Source organism: Zophobas morio, unplaced genomic scaffold (assembly GCF_036711695.1).
Source record: "Zophobas morio isolate AGI-343-1 ecotype UQ-CSIRO unplaced genomic scaffold, CSIRO_AGI_Zmor_V1 ptg000031l, whole genome shotgun sequence".
NCBI lineage: Eukaryota > Metazoa > Arthropoda > Insecta > Coleoptera > Tenebrionidae > Zophobas > Zophobas morio.
Genome location: NW_026972136.1, coordinates 6032074 through 6051602, shown reverse-complemented (window position 1 = coordinate 6051602; position 19529 = coordinate 6032074). Strand labels below are relative to the sequence as shown.

The 19529-nt window shown below is 32.2% G+C and overlaps 1 protein-coding gene across 2 annotated transcripts in view; it reads right to left on the bottom strand.

Annotated features, from left to right (window-relative positions):
- Window positions 1-19529, bottom strand: part of LOC135139456 (sodium-dependent serotonin transporter) — an 80474-nt gene that overhangs the window by 46388 nt on the left and 14557 nt on the right. For both annotated transcript variants that reach the window (XM_064069695.1, XM_064069696.1), the window contains exon 2: window positions 5885-6212. In XM_064069695.1, coding sequence (XP_063925765.1) covers window positions 5885-6170 — 286 coding nt within the window. In that variant the 5' untranslated portion in view covers window positions 6171-6212. The remainder of the gene's footprint in view (window positions 1-5884; window positions 6213-19529) is intronic.

Sequence of the window (19529 nt, the reverse complement as noted above, 5' to 3'; positions counted from 1 at the left end):
ATGAAACACAATTTTTCTCTAGATATTTTCCATTCTGTATTATGTTATTACCAAAATCGAATCACAATTAGCCCCTGAGACTGCTAATTCTAAAAGTGAAACACAATTACTTTCCGAGATTGCTATTTCTAAAAATGAAACACAATCGATCTCCAGGAATTTTTTGTTCAGTATTATGATATTTCAAAAAGTGAATTGTCCCCGAGATTGCTATATCTAAAATCGAAAGACAAGAAAGACTCTCGTGATTGCTACTTCTAACAATTAAAAACTAATTCGAACTTCAGACATTCTTTATTCTGTATTCTCGAAACGCAATAACGCCTCGAGATTGCTATTTCTAAAAACGAAACACAATTGATCTCGAGATATTTTTTTATTCTATTTTATATTATTTCTAAAATCTAAATATATTTAGCCTCTGAGATTACTAACTCTAAAAGTGAAATAAAATAAATCCCCGGAATTTCTACTTCTAAAATTGGGAAATAATTTAAATCTTGAGTTTTTTCATTCTATTGTATGCTGTTTCTAAGCTTGAAATAATTAGCGTGCGATATTACTATTTCTAAAATTGAAACACAATTAGTTTTCGAGATTGCTATTTCTAAAAACGCACAAATTATCTTTTGTATTCTATATTGGGTTATTTCTAAAATGAAAACACAATAATTAAGTTCTGAGATAGCTAGTTCTAAAAGTGGAACAAAATTAAGCCCCGAGAATGCTACTTCTAAAAATGAAACACAATTTTTCTCAAGATATTTTCCGTTCTGTATTATGCTATTTCAAAACTGAATTGTCCCCGAGATTGCTATATCTAAAATCGATAGACAATTAACTCTCGTGATTGCTACTTTTGAAAACAAATAAATTCGATCTTCAGACATTCTTTATTCTGTATTCTCGAAACGCAATAACGCCCCGAGATTGCTATTTCTAAAATCTAATTATATTTAGCTCCTGGCATTGCTAACTCTAAAAGTGAAACAAAATAACCCGCGGAATTTATACTTCTAAAATTGAAAAAAATTAAATCTTGAATTTTTTCGTACCATTGTATGCTGTTTGTATCTCGAAATAATAAGCCTGCGATATTGTTATTTCTAAAATCGAAATACAATTAGCTGTCGAGATTGCTATTTCTAAAAACGTACAAATTCGATCTTCTTTATTATTCTATTTCTAAAATGGGAACAAAATAATTCACCCTTAAAATTCCATATTCTAAAAGTGAAACAAAATTACGCCCCGAGATTGCTACTTCTAAAAATGAAACCAATTTTTCTCAAGATGTCTAACATTCTGTATTATGCTATTTCTAAAATCGAAACACAATTAGCCCTGAGATTACTAATTCTAAAAGCGAAACACAATTATTTCCCGAGATTGCTACTTCTAAAACAAAACACAATCGATCTCCAGACATCTTTTATTCTGTAGCATCTCAAAAACTGAGACAATATTAGTCCCCGAGATTGCTATTTCTAAAATCGAAACACAATTAACTCTCGTGATTGCTGCTTTTAAAAACGATTACTGTATTATGCTATCTCAAAAACTGAGACAAAATTAGCTTCCGAGATTGCTATTTCTAAAATCGAAACACAATTAACTCTCGTGATTGCTGCTTTTAAAAACGATTACTGTCGAAACACAATAACGCCCCAAGATTGCTATTTCTAAAAACGAAACACAGTTGATTTCGAGAAATTTTTATTCTACATTATGCTATTTCTATAATCTAAATATATTTAGCTCTTGGCATTGCTAACTCTAAGAATGAAACAAAATAAGTCTCCGGAATTTGTACATTTAAAATTGGAAAAAAATTTAAATCTCGAGTTTTTTGATTCCATTGTAGGCTATTTCTAAGCTCGAAATAATTAGCCTCCGATATTGCTACTTCTAAAATCCAAACTCAAGATGTTATTTCTAAAAACGAAGAAATTCGATCTTCTTTATTCTATTTCTAAAATGGGAACAAAATAATTAAGCCCGGAGATGGCTAATTCTAAAAGTGAAACAAAATTACGCCCCGAGATTGCTATTTCTCAAAAAAGGAGCACAATTTTTTCAAAGTATTTTTCATTCTGTATTATGCTATTTCTAAAATCGAAAGACAATTAGCCCCTGAGAATTCTAAAAGCGAAACACAATGTCTTGCCGAGATTGCTACTTCTAAAAACGAAGCACAATCGATCTCCAGACATTTTTTATTCTGTATTATGCTATCTCAAAAACTGAGACAAAATTAGCCTCCGAGATTGCTATTTCTAAAATCGAAACACAATTAACTCTCGTGATTGCTGCTTCTAAAAACGATTATTGTTGAAACACAATAACACCCCAAGATTGCTATTTCTAAAAACGAAACGCAGTTGATTTCGAGATATTTTTATTCTACATTAGGCTATTTCTATAATCTAAATATATTTAGGCCCTAACATTGCTAACTCTAAGAGTGAAACAAAGTAAACCCCCGGAATTTGTACATCTGAAATTGGAAAAAAATGAAATCTTGAGTTTTTTCATTCCATTGTAGCCTTGTATGTGATATTGCTATTTCTAAAGTCAAAACACAATTATCCCTCGAGATTGCTGTTTCTAAAAACGAACAAACTCGATCTTCTTTATTTTGTATAGGGCTATTTCTAAAATGGGAACAAGATAATTAACCCCGGAGATCGCTAATTCTAAAAGTGAAACAAGATTACGCCCCGAGATTGCTACTTCTAAAAATGAAACACAATTTTTCTCAAGATATTTTTCCATCTGTATTACACTATTTCTAAAATCGAAACACATTTGGCCCCTGAGACTGCTAATTCTAAAAGCGAAACATAATTACTTCTCGAGATTGCTACTTCTAAAAACGGAATAAAATCGATTTCCAGATATTTTTTATTCAGTATTATGCTGTTTAAAAACTGAAACAAAATTAGGCACCGAGATTGCTATGTCTAAAATTGAAATAAAATTAACTAACTTGCTTGCTACTTCTAAAAACGGCTATTTCTAAGCTCAAAATAATATGGCTGCGATATTGCTATTTCTCAAATCGAACAAATTCCATCTTCTTTATTCTGTATAGGGCTATTTGATCTCGAGATATTCTGTATTATGCTCTTTCTAAAATTTCAGATATATATATTTAGCCCCTGAGTTTGCTAATTCTAAAAAGGAAACAAACATTTTTTTTTTGTATTATGCTATTTCCAAAACAGAAACGTAATTAGCCCCCGAGATTGCTATTTCTAAAATTTCTAACTCTCGTGATTGCTACTTTTCAAAAAGAACAAATTTGATCTTCAAACGATCTTTATTCTGTATTGTCCTATTTCTAAAATCGAACCCAATTAGGCCCTGAGATTGCTTAATCTAAAACCGAAACACAAATCCTTCTCGACATTGCTTTATCTAAAAACGAACCGCAATCGACCTCTAACCACTCTTTACCCTGTATTATATTATTTCTGAAATCGAAACACATATAGCTCCTGACATTGCTAATTCTAAAAGTGAAACAAAATTAACCCCAAAAAATTGAATTTTTGAGGTTCTTCGAAACACAATTAACCCTAGAGATCACTACTTCTAACACAATTACTCCCTGAAATTGCTGCTTCTAAAGGGGAAAGAAAATGGGGGTATCGGAGTCCCCTATTCTATTGTAAACTAAGTATTTCTAAAATCCAAGCAAAATTATCCCCCAAGATTGCTACTTCTAAATGCAAAACACAATTAGCCCTCAAAATTGATATTTCAAAAAACATAACAAAATCGGGAATCCGAGTTGTCTATTCTGTTCGATACTATTTCTAAATTGGAAGTACAACTAAGTCCTGAGATTTCTACTTTCAAGTACAAAACTCAACAATACTTCGAAATTGAAATGCAGTTATCCATCGAGTCTATTATTTTTCAAAAAAATTTTTCAATTTTTAAAACTTAAATTTTCGAAATTTTTAGTACTAGTTAATTTTTGTATATTTTTTTAAATTCTACTTGTATCAACTTTTGCTTTCTACACTTTTGACAAAAAACGGATAGAAGTATAATTTTATATCCGTGTTTTTACATTTCTTTTTCTTTTCTCCCTACTTTAAATATTACTACATTTACTTCTGAAGAAAGCACCTTAAAAAATTCACAGAATTACAGCGAACGCACTATCATTCACAAATTTAACCCAAAATCAACTTGCATAGGACCACAACCACTTGTTGCTAAGTCCGTCACACGCATTAAGATCATGAAACCCGATTATTTTTTTCACATAAACATGAGTTCTTTAACTTCAAATAACAAATAATTTATTATAATGCCATTCCACTATTTTGTTTAATCTCATGCTTATCGGCGGCTCTAATGATGATTATTATTTACATACAAAATAAGGCACGAAAATTTTAATTAAGTTTTAACTCATTTACTAAGAAACTCGGCATTTTTAACAACATAATAATTCAAGCAGTGACACTCGGTCAAGTCGAGCCATTTTGTGCCACCTCAAGGCCAGATTTAGTTACCATTTTGTTGTTGTATTTATGAACTTTAATTATTATCATAAGTTAAAACAAAAAATACGTAGAACACGGAAAACTAATTTTGAATAACACGATTCATTTATTCTGGTTTTTGTGCACGTGCAAAGTCAGGATAAAATGCATAAATTCACATGAACATTGGACAAACATGTGGTAAATATTTACCACATAATGCAATCAATAACAGAGGCCGAACGAATCCCACTTTTATTAAACCAACCAGAGCCTGGTGAATCACAAATTTTCGAAAAAAGTAATCTCTGTATTTTTTATTTGCAGCTATTCTTTTTATTTTACTTTTTAATCTAAAATTAATTATTGTTCTTAAAAAATTGTTGCTTTATTTTCAATGTTGCTTACATCACAATGAATCATCTTTCTCTTTAAAATAAACAAATTATCTAAATCCAAAAATTCTTTGTTAATTAGAAGCGATTAATCAAGTGTCGTAATCTCCATTCTGAGTAAATTTTTTGGCGATAAATGCCTTTTAACAACACTTGATCGCTCAACATCACAATTGAAAACAAGAAATTAATAATATCTTGGTAAATATGTGTAGTTGGTCATTGATAAATATGTCTATAAATTAAGAAAACTGCCAAGAGATTAAACTTCCTCTTGCAATTTATCACCACTCCTGACAGTCAACATCATACTTGCAAATAATGTTTTCCTTAGAATACTGCGTATTCCCAGAAAACAAGAAACAAGGAAAAATTTGCTTATCACAACAGCCTAGCAACTATACGCTTTCTTAAATTAATCGACTCTTTTACCACCACGTTTTTTTTTTTTTAATTTTCGCTCGGATTAATGGCGGCTAATAATCCCATCAATCCAGACAAGCCTGCCAAAATGAAACGCCACACATCAAAACACCACTTAGTTCCCAATAGCCAGATTTTTTTGAAAACTTGCCAAAATGCGTACTAGCGGCCATTTGTTCCGTGTTATTCCCATAATTATATCAGCACTCGAACCGTGTTTTCCATCAATTTAACTCGATTTTGCGTCTTCGCATGATCAATAAGCCATGCAAACGTCTGTTATTCAATTTCTCATTAGTTTCCATTCAATAGGTAGCATCTGTCTAATCTCATTAGATTAGAAGCGCGGATCAAAGTTTTAAGATGAGTAAACAGATTTCGGTTATTCGCAGAAAATTAGACGGAAAAACGAACCTCGTCAATGGATAAATTGCTCCGGCAAAAAACGTTCAAAGGGTGTAGTTATTTTTCGTGACTATAAATTTTAAAACTTATGTTGCTGTTCGTGATTAAATTCCGTCCCGTCTGGAGGTCACAAAGTTTGTTTGAACTTTTTCGACTCACCTCCTCCGTTCTGGTAACAGATGTAGGGGAACCTCCAGACGTTCCCCAGGTCCACGGCGAAGCCCACGACCGCGAGGAGGAACTCCACTTTCTTGTTCCATGTTTCTCTCCTCCTGTCGGGGGTCAGAGCCACCACCACCACCCTGGTGACGTTGTCCTTGTTCTGCTTGGAATTTTTGCAGTCCTTGGTCTTGACCGGCGACTTCTTGCAGTTGTTCTCACCATCGGGCTTTTGCTTGTTCGGATGGGAGTTCTCCTTGCAGTTGTCCCCTTCCGGTTCGGCCATTGCGGGTGCTAGCTGACTACGTCCGATGAAACGTTTTCATCCCTTAAAAAAATAGCAACTTTGAGGGTCAAGAAGTGAGATCGATGAGGCAGATACAAGAATTAAGAATTAAACTTAGGACTGAATAAACTTAAAACCAAGGTAAAAAGCAGTCGCATTTGTAGGCAAAGTGCCTTAATTAGGTACATTCTTCTGAATAATACAAAAAAGGGGGAATGGTGAAAAATGTTATCTTAAATATTGCGATAAGAATTCGCACGCAACTTTAATTCCGGTCCCGAACTAAATATTGGGTTTTATCTAAAAATCTTTGACACTCGAATTATTCAGTTGAAAAGCTTAGGCGTGTTATAAATTTGCTGGACACCTTTACATTATGGTATTAGACTTTTCAAAGCAAAAAAATAAAAAGTGTGAAATTCAAATTTAAGGCTGTTATGAGGTCTGATTTTCTTTATAATCTTAGTTTACTTTTCGACAACATGCTTATGAGATGATTCCTCACTAAAGCCATCGATTTTGTATCCATCTATTTTAAGTTTCATTATTAAGTTCGACGTCCTGACGATGCGTTCTAAACCAGTGGTTAATGGTCAACTGAACTAATACACTAAGATGAACAGACAGTTAAAAGACGAGTTATTTAAATTTTAGGTGAAGCTTCTACAGGCCAGACGCTGAAATTCCTGAAAAAATTTCACACCTTTTAAAATCAACTTTCAGACTATATGTAGTAAGTGTCTAAACGGCAGAACTCACACACTAGTCCTGAAAAGAAGCAAAAAATAAAATAACAATAAATCGCGAAAAACTGATGATTTCAAGTCGACTTTATTTAAGATAGTAATGATCAAACCGTCCATTCTCTGATGTATATTCGTCTCCAAACAAGGGATCCCCGAGTTTCTTTCCAGCTAATCGAAACAAAACAAAAGGGGTCCCAGAGATTTTTTCAATTTACTTTAAAAAGAAGACAAGGGATCTACGAAATTATTTAAAACTACTTCAAAAACACAACGCAACGGGTCCCCGGAATTCTTTCAAATTACGTCAAAAACAAGACCCACATGGGGTCACCGAGATTCTTTCAAATTACTTCAAAAACAAAACATAAAAGGGGTCCCCGAGATTCCTTCAAATTCAGTCAAAAATAAGACCAGGGATTCCCAAGATTCTTTCAAACTAGTTCAAAAACAAAACCCACATGGGGTTCCCGAGATTCTTTGAAAGTACTTCAAAAACAAAACACAAGCGGTCCCAGGGAGTCTTTCAATTTACTTCAAAAACAAGACCCACATCGGGTCTCCGAGGTTTTTTCAACCTACTCTAAAAACAAAACATAAGGGGTATTTTAGATTCTTTCAAACTACTTCCAATACAAAACACAAGGGGTTCCCGAGATTTTTTCAAATTACTTTAAAAACTTCTTTCAAATTACTTCAAAAACACAGGGGATTTACGAGATTATTTTTAGCTATTTAAAAAAAAACAAAGAGCTTTGTGAGGTCTTAATAAATTGTTGAAAAACAATACACAGAAATATTCTCGAGATTCTTGCAAAATACTTCAAAGACAAGATATCACGGATCACGAAACTTCGAGATCCTTTAAAACTACTTCAAAAACTAAACGTCAGGAGTCCATGAAAATCTTTCAAATTACTTCAAAAACAAGAGCCACAGGGATTTCCGAGATTATTTTTAACTACTTCAAAAACAAAACAAAAAGGTTTGTGAGGTGTTAATATATTGCTTCAAAAACAAAACACGAAGGATCTCCGAGGTTCTTTCAAACTATTTCAAAAACAAAACACAGGTAGTGTTTAAGACTACTTCAAAAACAAAACGCAAAGGGTCCTGAGATTCTTTCAAGTTACTTCAAAAATAAGGCCAACGTGGGGTCCACGAGATTCTTTTAAATTATTTAAAAAACAAAACACAAGGTGTCCACAAGATTCTTTCAAATTATATACTTCAAAAACAAGACAAGGAATTTACAAAATTGTTTCAAACTAGTTCAAAATCAAAACGCAAAAGGTCACCGAGATTCTTTCAAATTATTTCAAAAACAAAGCCCACATGGGGTCCCCGAGATCCTTTCAAACTACTTCAAAAACGAAACACAAGGGATCCCGAGATTCTTTGCGACTACTTCAAAAACAAAAATTTAAACACAAGTGAGAGAGAGACTCTTTCAAATTACATGAAAAACAAAACAAGGTTTCTCTAAGATTCTTTCAATCTATGGTACTTCAAAAACAAAACGCAAATGGTCCCCGAGATTCTTTTAAATTACTTCAGAAACAAGCAAAGGATTTTCAAGATTCTTTCAAACTACTTCAAAAACAAGACTCACAAGGGATTCCCGAGATTCTTTGAGACTACTTCAAGCACAAACAATAAAACACAAGTGATTCCCGATATTCTTTCAAATTACATCAAAAACAAAACGAGATTCTTTCAAATTACTTTAAAACAAGATAAAGAATCCCCGACATTCTTTCAAACTACATACTTCAAAAACAAAATACAAGAGGTCCTCGAGGTTTTTTATATTAATTCAAAAACAAAATCCACGCCAAACACACGAGATTCTTTCAAATTACTTCAAAAATAAAACCCACTTGGGATCCCTGAGATCCTTTCAAACTACTTCAAATACGAAACACAAGGGATTCCCTAGATTTTTTCAAATTACTTCAAAAACAAGACAAGGAATTTCCAAGGTTCTCCGAAACTACTTCAAACACAAAATGCAAAAGTTCCCATAGATTCTTTCAAAAACAAAATAAGGAATTTCCAAGCTTCTTTCAAACTACTCAAAACCAAGACCCATAAGGGATCTCCGAGATTCTTTCAAATTGCTTCAAAAACAAGCAAGTGATTTTTAAAATTCTTTCAAACTACGTCAAAAACAAAATGTAAAGGTCCCATAGATTCTTTCAAATTACTTCAAAAACAAAACAAGAATTTACAAGATTCCTTCAAATTACTCAAAAACACAAAACAAGACCCACAAGCGGTCCTCGAGGTTTTTTCAAATTATTACAAAAACCAACAAGGGAATCTCAAGATTCTTTCAAACTACTTCAAAAACAAGACTCATAAAGGATCCCCGAAATTCTTTTAATTTTTCGAATTACTTCAAAAACAAAAAATAAAACACAAGTGATTCCCGATATTCTTTCAAATTACGTCAAAAACAAAACAAGGGTTTCCCAAGGATCTTTCAATTTATGTACTTCAAAAACAAAATGCGAAACGTCCCCTAGATTCTTTCAAACTATTTACTTTAAAAACGAAACACAAGAGGTCCTCGAGGTTTTTTCAAATTACTTCAAAAACAAGATCCACACCGGACATCCGAGATTCTTTCAAATTCTTCAAAAACATGACAAAAGATTTTCAAAATGCATTCAAATTACTTCAAAAACAAAACGCAAAGGGTTCCCGAAATTCTTTCAAATTATTTCAAAAACAAGATCCACATGAGATCCCCGAAATCCTTTCCAACTACTTCAAAAACAAAACACAAGGGATCCGCGAGATTTTTCCAAATTACTTCAAGAACAAAACAAGGAATTTCCATGATTCTTTCAAACTACTTCAAAAATAAAATGTAAAGGGTACCCTAGATTTTTCGAATTACTTTAAAAACAAGTCAAAGAATTTCCAAGATTTTTTCAAACTACTCAAAAACAAAACGCAAAGAATTCTCGAGATTCTTTCAAATTACTTCAAAAACAAATCAAGGGAGATCCAAGATTCTTTCAATCTATGTACTTCAATAACAAAACTCAATTGGTCCCTGAGATTCTTTCAAATTACTTTAAAAACAATATAAGGGATCCCAGACATTCTTTCAAACTCTTCAAAAGCAAAACACAAGCGGTCTTAGAGATTTTTTCAAATTATTCCAAAAACAAGCACGGGATTCTCAAGATTCTTTCAAACTATTTCAAAAACAAGACTCATAAGGGATCCCCGAAATTCTTTCAGACTACTTCAAAAACAAAAACTAAAACACAAGTGATTCCCGATATTCTTTCAAATTACGTCAAAAACAAAACAAAGGTTTCCCAAGAATCTTTCGATCTATGTACTTCGAAAACAAAAGCGAAAGGTCCCCGAGATTCTTTCAAACTCTATACTTCAAAAACACAACACAAGAGGTCCTCGAGGTTTTTTCAAATTACTTCAAAAACATGACAAAAGATTTTCAAAATTCATTCAAATTACTTCAAAAACATGACAAAAGATTTTCAAAATTCATTCCAATTACTTCAAAAATAAAATGCAAAGGGTTCCCGAGGTTCTTTCAAATTATTGCAAAAACAACATCTACATGAGATCCCCGAAATCCTTTCAAACTACTTCAAAAACGAAACACAAGGGATCCGCGAGATTTTTTCAAATTACTTCAAGAACAAAACAAAGAATTTCCATGATTCTATCAAACTACTTCAAAAATAAAATGTAAAGGGTACCATAGATTTTTCGCATTACTTTAAAAACAAGACATATAATTCCCAAGATTTTTCAAACTTCTCAAAAACAAAACGCAAAGAATTCTCGAGATTCTTTCAGACAACTTCAAAAGCAAAAATATAGTATAGTATTTAGTATTTATTACGCCAAAAAAAGGGCAATACAAAAATAGCAGTTACAAAGTACAATATTTCAAAAATTAATTACACAATACAATTTTACGACAATCTCTTTTATAAATATAAAACACAATTGATTCCCGAGATTCTTTCAAATTACTTCAAAAACATAACAAGGGATTTCCAAGATTCTTTCAATCTATGTACCTCAAAAACAAAACTCAATTGGTCCGTGAGATTCTTTCAAATGACTTCAAGAACAAAACAAGGAATTTCCATGATTCTTTCAAACTACTTGAAAAATAAAATGTAAAGGGTACCATAGATTTTTCGAATTACTTTAAAAACAAGTCAAAGAATTTCCAAGATTTTTTCAAACTACTCAAAAACAAAACGCAAAGAATTCTCGAGATTCTTTCAAATTACTTCAAAAACAAATCAAGGGATTTCCAAGATTCTTTCAATCTATGTACTTCAAAAATAAAACTCAATTGGTCCCTGAGATTCTTTCAAGTTCTTTTAAACTACTCCTACTTCTAAAACAAAACACAAGGGATCCCAGACATTATTTCAAACTCTTCGAAAGCAAAACACAAGCGGTCCTCGAGGTTTTTTCAAATTATTTCAAAAACAAGCAAGTGATTCTCAAGATTCTTTCAAAGTACTTCAAAAACAAGACTCAAGGGATCCCCGAAATTCTTTCAGACTACTTCAAAAACAAAAAATAAAACACAAGGATTCCAGATATTCTTTCAAATTATGTCAAAAACAAAACAAGGGTTTCTCAAGAATCTTTCGATCTATGTACTTCGAAAACAAAAGCGAAAAGTCCCCGAGATTCTTTCAAATTATATACTTCAAAAACACAACACAAGAGGTCCTCGAGGTATTTTCAAATTACTTCAAAAACATGACAAAAAATTTTCAAAATTCATTCAAATTACTCCAAAAACATGACAAAAGATTTTCAAAATTCATTCAAATTACTTCAAAAATAAAATGCAAAGGGTTCCCGAGGTTCTTTCAAATTATTTCAAAAACAAGATCCACATGAGATTCCCGAAATCCTTTCAAACTACTTCAAAAACGAAACACAAGGGATCCGCGAGATTTTTTCAAATTACTTCAAGAACAAAACAAGGAATTTCCATGATTCTTTCAAACTACTTCAAAAATAAAATGTAAAGGGTACCATAGATTTTTCGAATTACTTTAAAAACAAGTCAAAGAATTTCCAAGATTTTTTCAAACTACTCAAAAACAAAACGCAAAGAATTCTCGAGATTCTTTCAGACAACTTCAAAAGCAAAAATATAAAACACAATTGATTCCTGAGATTCTTTCAAATTACTTCAAAAACAAAACAAGGGATTTCCAAGATTCTTTCAATCTATGTACTTCAAAAACAAAACTCAATAGGACCCCGAGATTCTTTCAAATTACTTTAAAAACAATATAAGGGCTTCCCGACATTCTTTTAAACTACTCCTACTTCAAAACAAAACACAAGAAATCCCAGACATTGTTTCAAACTCTTCAAAAGCAAAACACAAGCGATCCTCGAGGTTTTTCTTAAATTATGTACTTCAAAAACAAGAGCCACATGGGGTCTCCGAGATTCTTTCAAACTACTCAAAAACAAAATCCTTCAGATTCCTTCAAAACTATGTACTTAAAAAAAAACACAAGGTTTCCCCGAAATTCTTTCAAATTGCTCAAAAACAAAACACGAGGTGTCCCTGAGATTTTTTCAAATTACTTCATAGACAAAACTTCACAGGCTGTACCATTTGAAAGTTGTTACTTTTCCAGCCGTGGTACTCCAAAGCGCCGGTGTCCTACTCCAAATTTTATATACTTTTAAAATAAGTAAAATTTCGTCCTTTCAGACGCCGGTGTAAATTTTCCCGCGTTGGTTCACCAGATTCCATCCGAATCTCATAATGACAATTCAATTCTGAGTTAAATTTCACCGATCTATTTCAATTTTCACTGTGGAACTTCACCCAACTCCTGCTAACGTATTGGTAAAAATGTTTATTTTTTTTTACCCAGAATAATTTCCCGATTGTTGGAAAAATTTGAAGTTTGTTGGTTTCGCGTCAACGTTCTAACTGCTCGCCTTCTTTTTATCGGTTTTGTTTTGGTAAAGTTCTTCGATTGTGTGAGGTTTGCGACGTCTCGTTACATTAGCTTCTGGATATTTTTATCCACATTCGGTGGACACTCGAACGATAAAAAATCGGATTCTTTCACCCATAAAAAAATACTGTTTGTGTATTTGTGGCAGAAAATTAGTACCAAAAACAGTAAAGTAAAACCGATACTTTAATCGAATTTTATTGAACATTAAACTAACATGCGTCATTAATGACAAACAAATCTAAATAATGTACGGTAATTAAAAAAAAAACATTCTAACGCAGGAAATATTTCAAATGTTCATTAAAATGGCTAAAAAATTCTACAGTGTGTTTTCAACTTAGGAAATAATGTGTGTGTAATAAGATACCGTACTATTTCCATACCAACTTTAGAGAATAAAAATTGGTCTAAAGAGTTTAGACAGTACTTCCCTCGCTGTCGGAAACTTGACGACTGCATGGCTATTGTGTTTTTTTCTCATTACATTTTTGTAGTGGGAATTTAAAAAAAATTGCGATGACGTCATCAACATTTTTGCAAGGACACGTATATTATTATTATTATTATTATTATTATTATTATTGAACAAGTGGTCAACAGGTCAAAACCATATATGTATATGTAGTGTAATACTAAGAATAAAATTATTGTATTCCCAAATTTTCGGGAAAATGAATTGGGTCGTTTTGAATATTGATTTTTTATAATCAATAAAATAACGAAACAATTTACTCGCGTATACGGCAACTGAAAATCGTTTATGTATAAACATTCTTAATTTAAGATGACAAGCGTAACAGCATACGTGAAAGTCAAACAGAGAAACTGTAAACAAAACGACCATCGGTTTTATTGCTTCGACTTCCGCTTATTATATAAAACATTGGGTTTTATTTTAATTCTTGACGGTGAAATTCACAATTGGTTGATTATAAACATGTCTATTTCACATTCGCGGAACCAAGTGATCGCATAAAACAAATGCAGGTCTGTAATGTTAAAGTCGATGTAAATAAGCGATGCTACCCTTATGTTTCAACCGAGTTTTTCCTTTAACAAATTTTGTGTCTACCAAATTGGGTTGGTTGGGGTGTAATACTAATAATAAGTGTTGCCTTTAATTTAATCAATAAAATAAATTGACATCATTAATTTTTTTGAACCACCTCTTAAGAAAATCTAAAAAATATGAATGGAATGATAAATCACAAGTACAAACTCATCATATTTTTTGCATTTTAGATAGGATTTATTCAGCAAAATTTAAGGGTGACGTCATCAATTTTTTTAGGAGGGATGAACAAATACATTTTGAACAAAAGTTTACCATGCTTATAATAACATTAAAATATTCCCAAGATTTCAAAGCATTCGGTTTTGTAATTCCTGATTAAATCGATAAAATAAATTCACGCCTTCATTAATTTTTTTGAGTCACCCTGCATATGCAAATCCAAAAATATGAATGGAATGATAAATCACAAGTACAAACTCATCATATTTTGTACATTTTAGATATGATTTATTCGGCAAATTTTCGAGCTGACGTCATCAAGTTTTTGGAGGGGATAAGCAAATATATTTTGACTAAACATTTATTATGCTCTTTATAACCTTCAAACATCTGCAAGATGTCGGAGCATTCCGTTTTGTAGTTCCTGATTAAATCAATAAAATATATTTACGCATTCATTAATTTTTTTGAGTCACTCTGTATATGCAAATCCAAAAAATATGAATGGAGTGATAAATGACAAGTACAGGCTCATCATATTTTGTACATTTTAGATATGATTTATTCGGCAAACTTTCGAGCTGACGTCATCAAGTTTTTGGAGGGGATAAGCAAATATATTTTGACTAAACATTTATTATGCTCTTTATGACCTTAAAACATCTGCAAGATTTCAGAGCATTCGGTTTTGTAGTTCCTGATTAAATCAATAAAATATATTTACGCATTCATTAATTTTTTTGAGTCACCCTGTATATGCAAATCCAAAAAATATGAATGGAGTGATAGATCACAAGTACAGACTCATCATATTTTGTACATTTTAGATATGATTTATTCCACAAACTTTTGAGCTGACGTCATCAAGTTTTTGGAGGGGGTAAGCAAATATTTTTTGACTAAAGATTTATGATGCTCTTTATAGCCTTAAAACATCTGCAACATTTCAAAGCATTCTGGTTAGCAGATTAAAAATTAAATTTCAAAATGTTGTTTTATAATTTTGATTTTTTTTCCAAAAATCTGGACGTTTCGGGTGAAAAGTCGATTCGGAGTTGTAAACTACATGTGTAGGACTATGTTATTTTATACAATTGAAAACCCATTTACTATGTACAATTTTGAAGTGACGTCATCGCATTAGTGGTGGGGATGATTAGACAAATTTTGGTTAGCGTTTTACCATCTACATGATATTCTTAATATAAGTACAAAATTTCACAACAATCGGTCGAGTACTTTCGGAGATTATCTGTCTAATAAAAATCCGGGGGCAGACGGACAGACGGACGGACGGACAGACGGACAGACAGACGGAAATGGGAGACCTATTTCTTCGTCTTCTAGGGGTCATGAAAGATCGAGAAAACGTAAAAGTAGAGAGTCGGCCGACGGACTCGATTACAATACTTCCTTTCCTTACGCTCGGGAAGTAAAAAGGGGAAACAGTAAAAATAAGTCGGTAGCGTAAAAACACTTTACACTCTCTGGCTTCCTGCCTATTCACTGTTAAATGTTTAGAACTACTACTTTAGGAAATGCAGAAGAAAACAAGAGTAAAAAGAAAGACGTATATAAATGCGTAACGATATTTTAGAGTCAACATTTCTTTAATTTTAAAAGAAGTTCTCTTATATTCTGTGGCTCCATCTCTCTCCAAAAGCAATAAGTACAGCGTCGAAACGTCACTTGTCATTAATTATTGTAGTTTTCCCTACATCAATATCTCAAGTAATAGAATAAAATAAGTATATTAAAGGGTAACTAAATTAAATATTAATTGCGAAGAAAATTTTAGAAGTAGAATTCTAGTGCTTCCTGAAGTTAACCCCTCAAAACTTTTATTAATATTTCAACAACTTTCAAGCACTCCGACCTCCTTATTACACTAGTTCAATTACCAAGAGAACAGTCCTCCGAAGCTACCATTATTTTCGCCGAACCGATAAATATCATGAACCGTATCATCGTCTTCTCCCTTTTCTGCCTTTAATTGCAGCAAAAAGTCCGTTCTTGATACGTCTCGTTGCTCAAAAGACACGAAGAAGAAATCGCTGCGACATTCAAACGTGTTATATTGCCATCGTTCATGTTAGGCTACACCTTGGGCCATTATCGGTAAATCATAGCTTCGACCCCTGGCAACACACTCTAATAAAACATAACCGATATCTATCGAAAAATAGCCGTAAAAGGCATGTAACAATTTAATATCCGAACGCTATTTGTGGCCTCTTAAATCTCCCCCTTTGCAAAAAATATAAAACCCGTCGTAAAAGCGAACGACATATGCAAAATTATACCGACACAGCGGATTTCAATAGCTTCTTTAGTGGGCTGGTGCCGGTACAGACAGTGGGTGGATTTTTATTCACTACATACATTTTCAAAAAAAAAAAAAAAACACAACTGTTCTCGTCGTTTAAAGTCTAAAAATAGAGTAAGATGTTATTAATAACCACTAAATCAATCATATTTGTCCCAACTTGTGTAAAACTTACTTCATCAGCTCTCTAATTTAATAAATTGCCTCCACATGAATAAATCCGGCGTAGTCGATTATAATAATTAGAAACACCTGTGACTCGCAGCCGCCACCTCTCATTTTAATTTAATCAAGACGTTTGAAACATTTTTAATATGAGGGCGGATGGAAATGCGACGTGATCCTATCAGCGCTACGGCGAAATCCTGCAGGACGCCGCTGGAAAAACACGATAACGCGAGGACAAAAGTATCCTTGTGTGAGGCGCGATTGTTAGTGCAGATTTAAAAATAAACCAAAGGGTTGACGTTGCGGGCTATTTTCGGCGTTTCGGGGGTGGAAAATGCACGCTTCATCACGAAAGTGGACGAATTTAGAGTAGCTGTATCGGATTTAGATCAGGTTTTGGAGGTCAGTGGTTCGAATGATTTTGGTGTAGGTTTATTTGTTTGGTGTTGTTTTAGTCGGATTTTCGAAAAAGGTGGAGGAATTGTTAAGAATTTTCGACCAGAAATTTTTAGTAGACTGATAATCTCCAAAACCGATTATTGCCAAATTCTATATTGATTTTAAACTTTATCTCCTCACCAACGTTATGACGTCAACTCAAAATTTTGCATATAAATGTTATTTAAGTTTTATAAAATAACATACTTCTTCACTTGTTCTCCGAAATCATGCAAGCGTTTTAAGGTTATCAATGAAAATTTACCTCTTTATCCCGCCCAAAAAATTTATGACGTCATCACAAAATTTTGTAATAGAAAAACTCACTTAACCTTTACTTTAAAATGTTGTCATGTCTTTATATTAACATCCTGGAATTATCATAAGAAAAATAAAATTCGCAACATCAAATTTTATCATTTTTCGAAAAAGCTGGAAGGAAGTTCTGTGGAAATAACCTTAGACCAATTTTTTACGAACAAAACTTGAACCAATTAAGAACTTGGCCAAAGTCATTGTTAAAACTATTAATTGTTGAGACCTTCACTACATGACTAAACAATTTCTTCAGATCAAAGTTATACAACTGGACGAAGACATCTGTTGAAGTCGAAAATGTGATGTCACTAAAATTAGCTTCAATTTATAGTTGGATGTATATAGAAATTTTCTCGATTTATTATTGAATTCAAAAACTTCTAAATGTATCAAATATGCTCTTTTAAACTGGATTTTCGGCATTTACACTTAGATTCCTCTGAAATTTTGCACACATTTTGAAGATAATATGAAGATATCATCTTAAAATTTTGTTAAATGAAACTCGCTCAAGACTTTTACAATTCTCCTTTCATTTCTATTCTAATTAAATATTAATATTTTTAACACTGTTTATATATAAAACTCTCAAAAAATTAATGAATGATGAAATTACTTTATTAATTAAATCAAAATAGCTTATCGATTTTTTTCCAAATTCTGTAATTTCACGAGTTTTCAATTTTTAATTTTTCAGTTTTTCGTTTTTCAATTTTTCATTTTTTTTGTTAGTAATTGGTAAAATAAAACTGATTTTAACAAATAATATACCTTCTAAGAAAATAGAGGGCGGGTGGGCGGTACTAGTACTTGCTAAGATAAGACTGAATAATATTAAGAGTAGTTACTGGAATGAAAAAAAAGGCTAAACTCAGCTCCACCCAACCAACTATTTTCTCTGCTTCGCTGGCTTATTTTATTTACTGTAAAATGGGAAATAAATTCTATTTTGACGATGGAATCTAAGATCAAAGGAAAAAGTCGCACCACCCACCCACCCCTATTCCGTTTTAATCATTTATTCTTATTGCCTCTGAAGAAAGAATTTCACGAGTTTTCAATTTTTAATTATTCAATTTTTCGGTTTTTCAATTTTAAAATTATAAAATCGAAAGCAATATTGAAAACTAATGGAAATGTAAAAACGAAAAATTGTGATATAAAATCGAGAAAATGAAAATTAAAAAATCGGGAAAATGAAAACCAAAATTCAGAAACTTGAAAAATTGAGGAAATGAAAAATTTTAATAATATCGAAAAATTGAAAAAACTAAAAATGAAAGAAAATGAAAAAACGAAAAATTGTGATATCAAAAAATTGTTCCAAGGTAAATAAATCCAGATTTCCCAAAAAATAAGATCTGATTTTGAGAATTTTATTTTTAACTCCAATCATTTTTCCAGAATCGCCCATATCGCAATTTTTAAAAATTCCAAAAAATTCTAATATCACTCGGAATATTCCGAAAATATTGCCCCCTTACCATAAACACGCTATATTTTTGGAATCAGCACGTCCAGATCTATAACCCTGAATTTTTTTAGAATTTTTAAGCGACTTTTTCAAAAATGAAATTTTCCACTATGCATTTTCGATGATTTTCGAAATTTAACGAAGTATATTTTCTTGTAGATTTCAGGCCGCAGAAGTCACTTTTCCGGGCTCATTTCTTCGATAACTCCAATCGTTTTTCCAGAATGGCCCACTGAAATATCACGATTTTTAAAAATTTCAAAAAATTCAAATTTCACACCGAATGAGTTTCAAAAATGCTAGGAGTATATTTCTCTCCTATGAACATTTTTGACTTCATATATTTTTTTAAATCTCACTTGAAATATACTTTATTTTAATAGTTTACCGCTATTTTTGGGTTTATCATTAAAAAAAAGAAAATTTTAAAATCAAATTTTATCTAAGAACGGTAGACTACGAATTGCACTAACGGTCATCGCCGCGATTACGCCGAATGACACAATTCTTGCCACGAAGAGCGAAGTGCGCAGAGAACCGCTATTTCACTCCATCCGTGACATAAGTACTTGTAAATATGTATAATCCCTACAGAACAAGAATTTTTTGAACTGACTGTGCGTCAGAGGAGAGGAAAATAGGAAAATCCT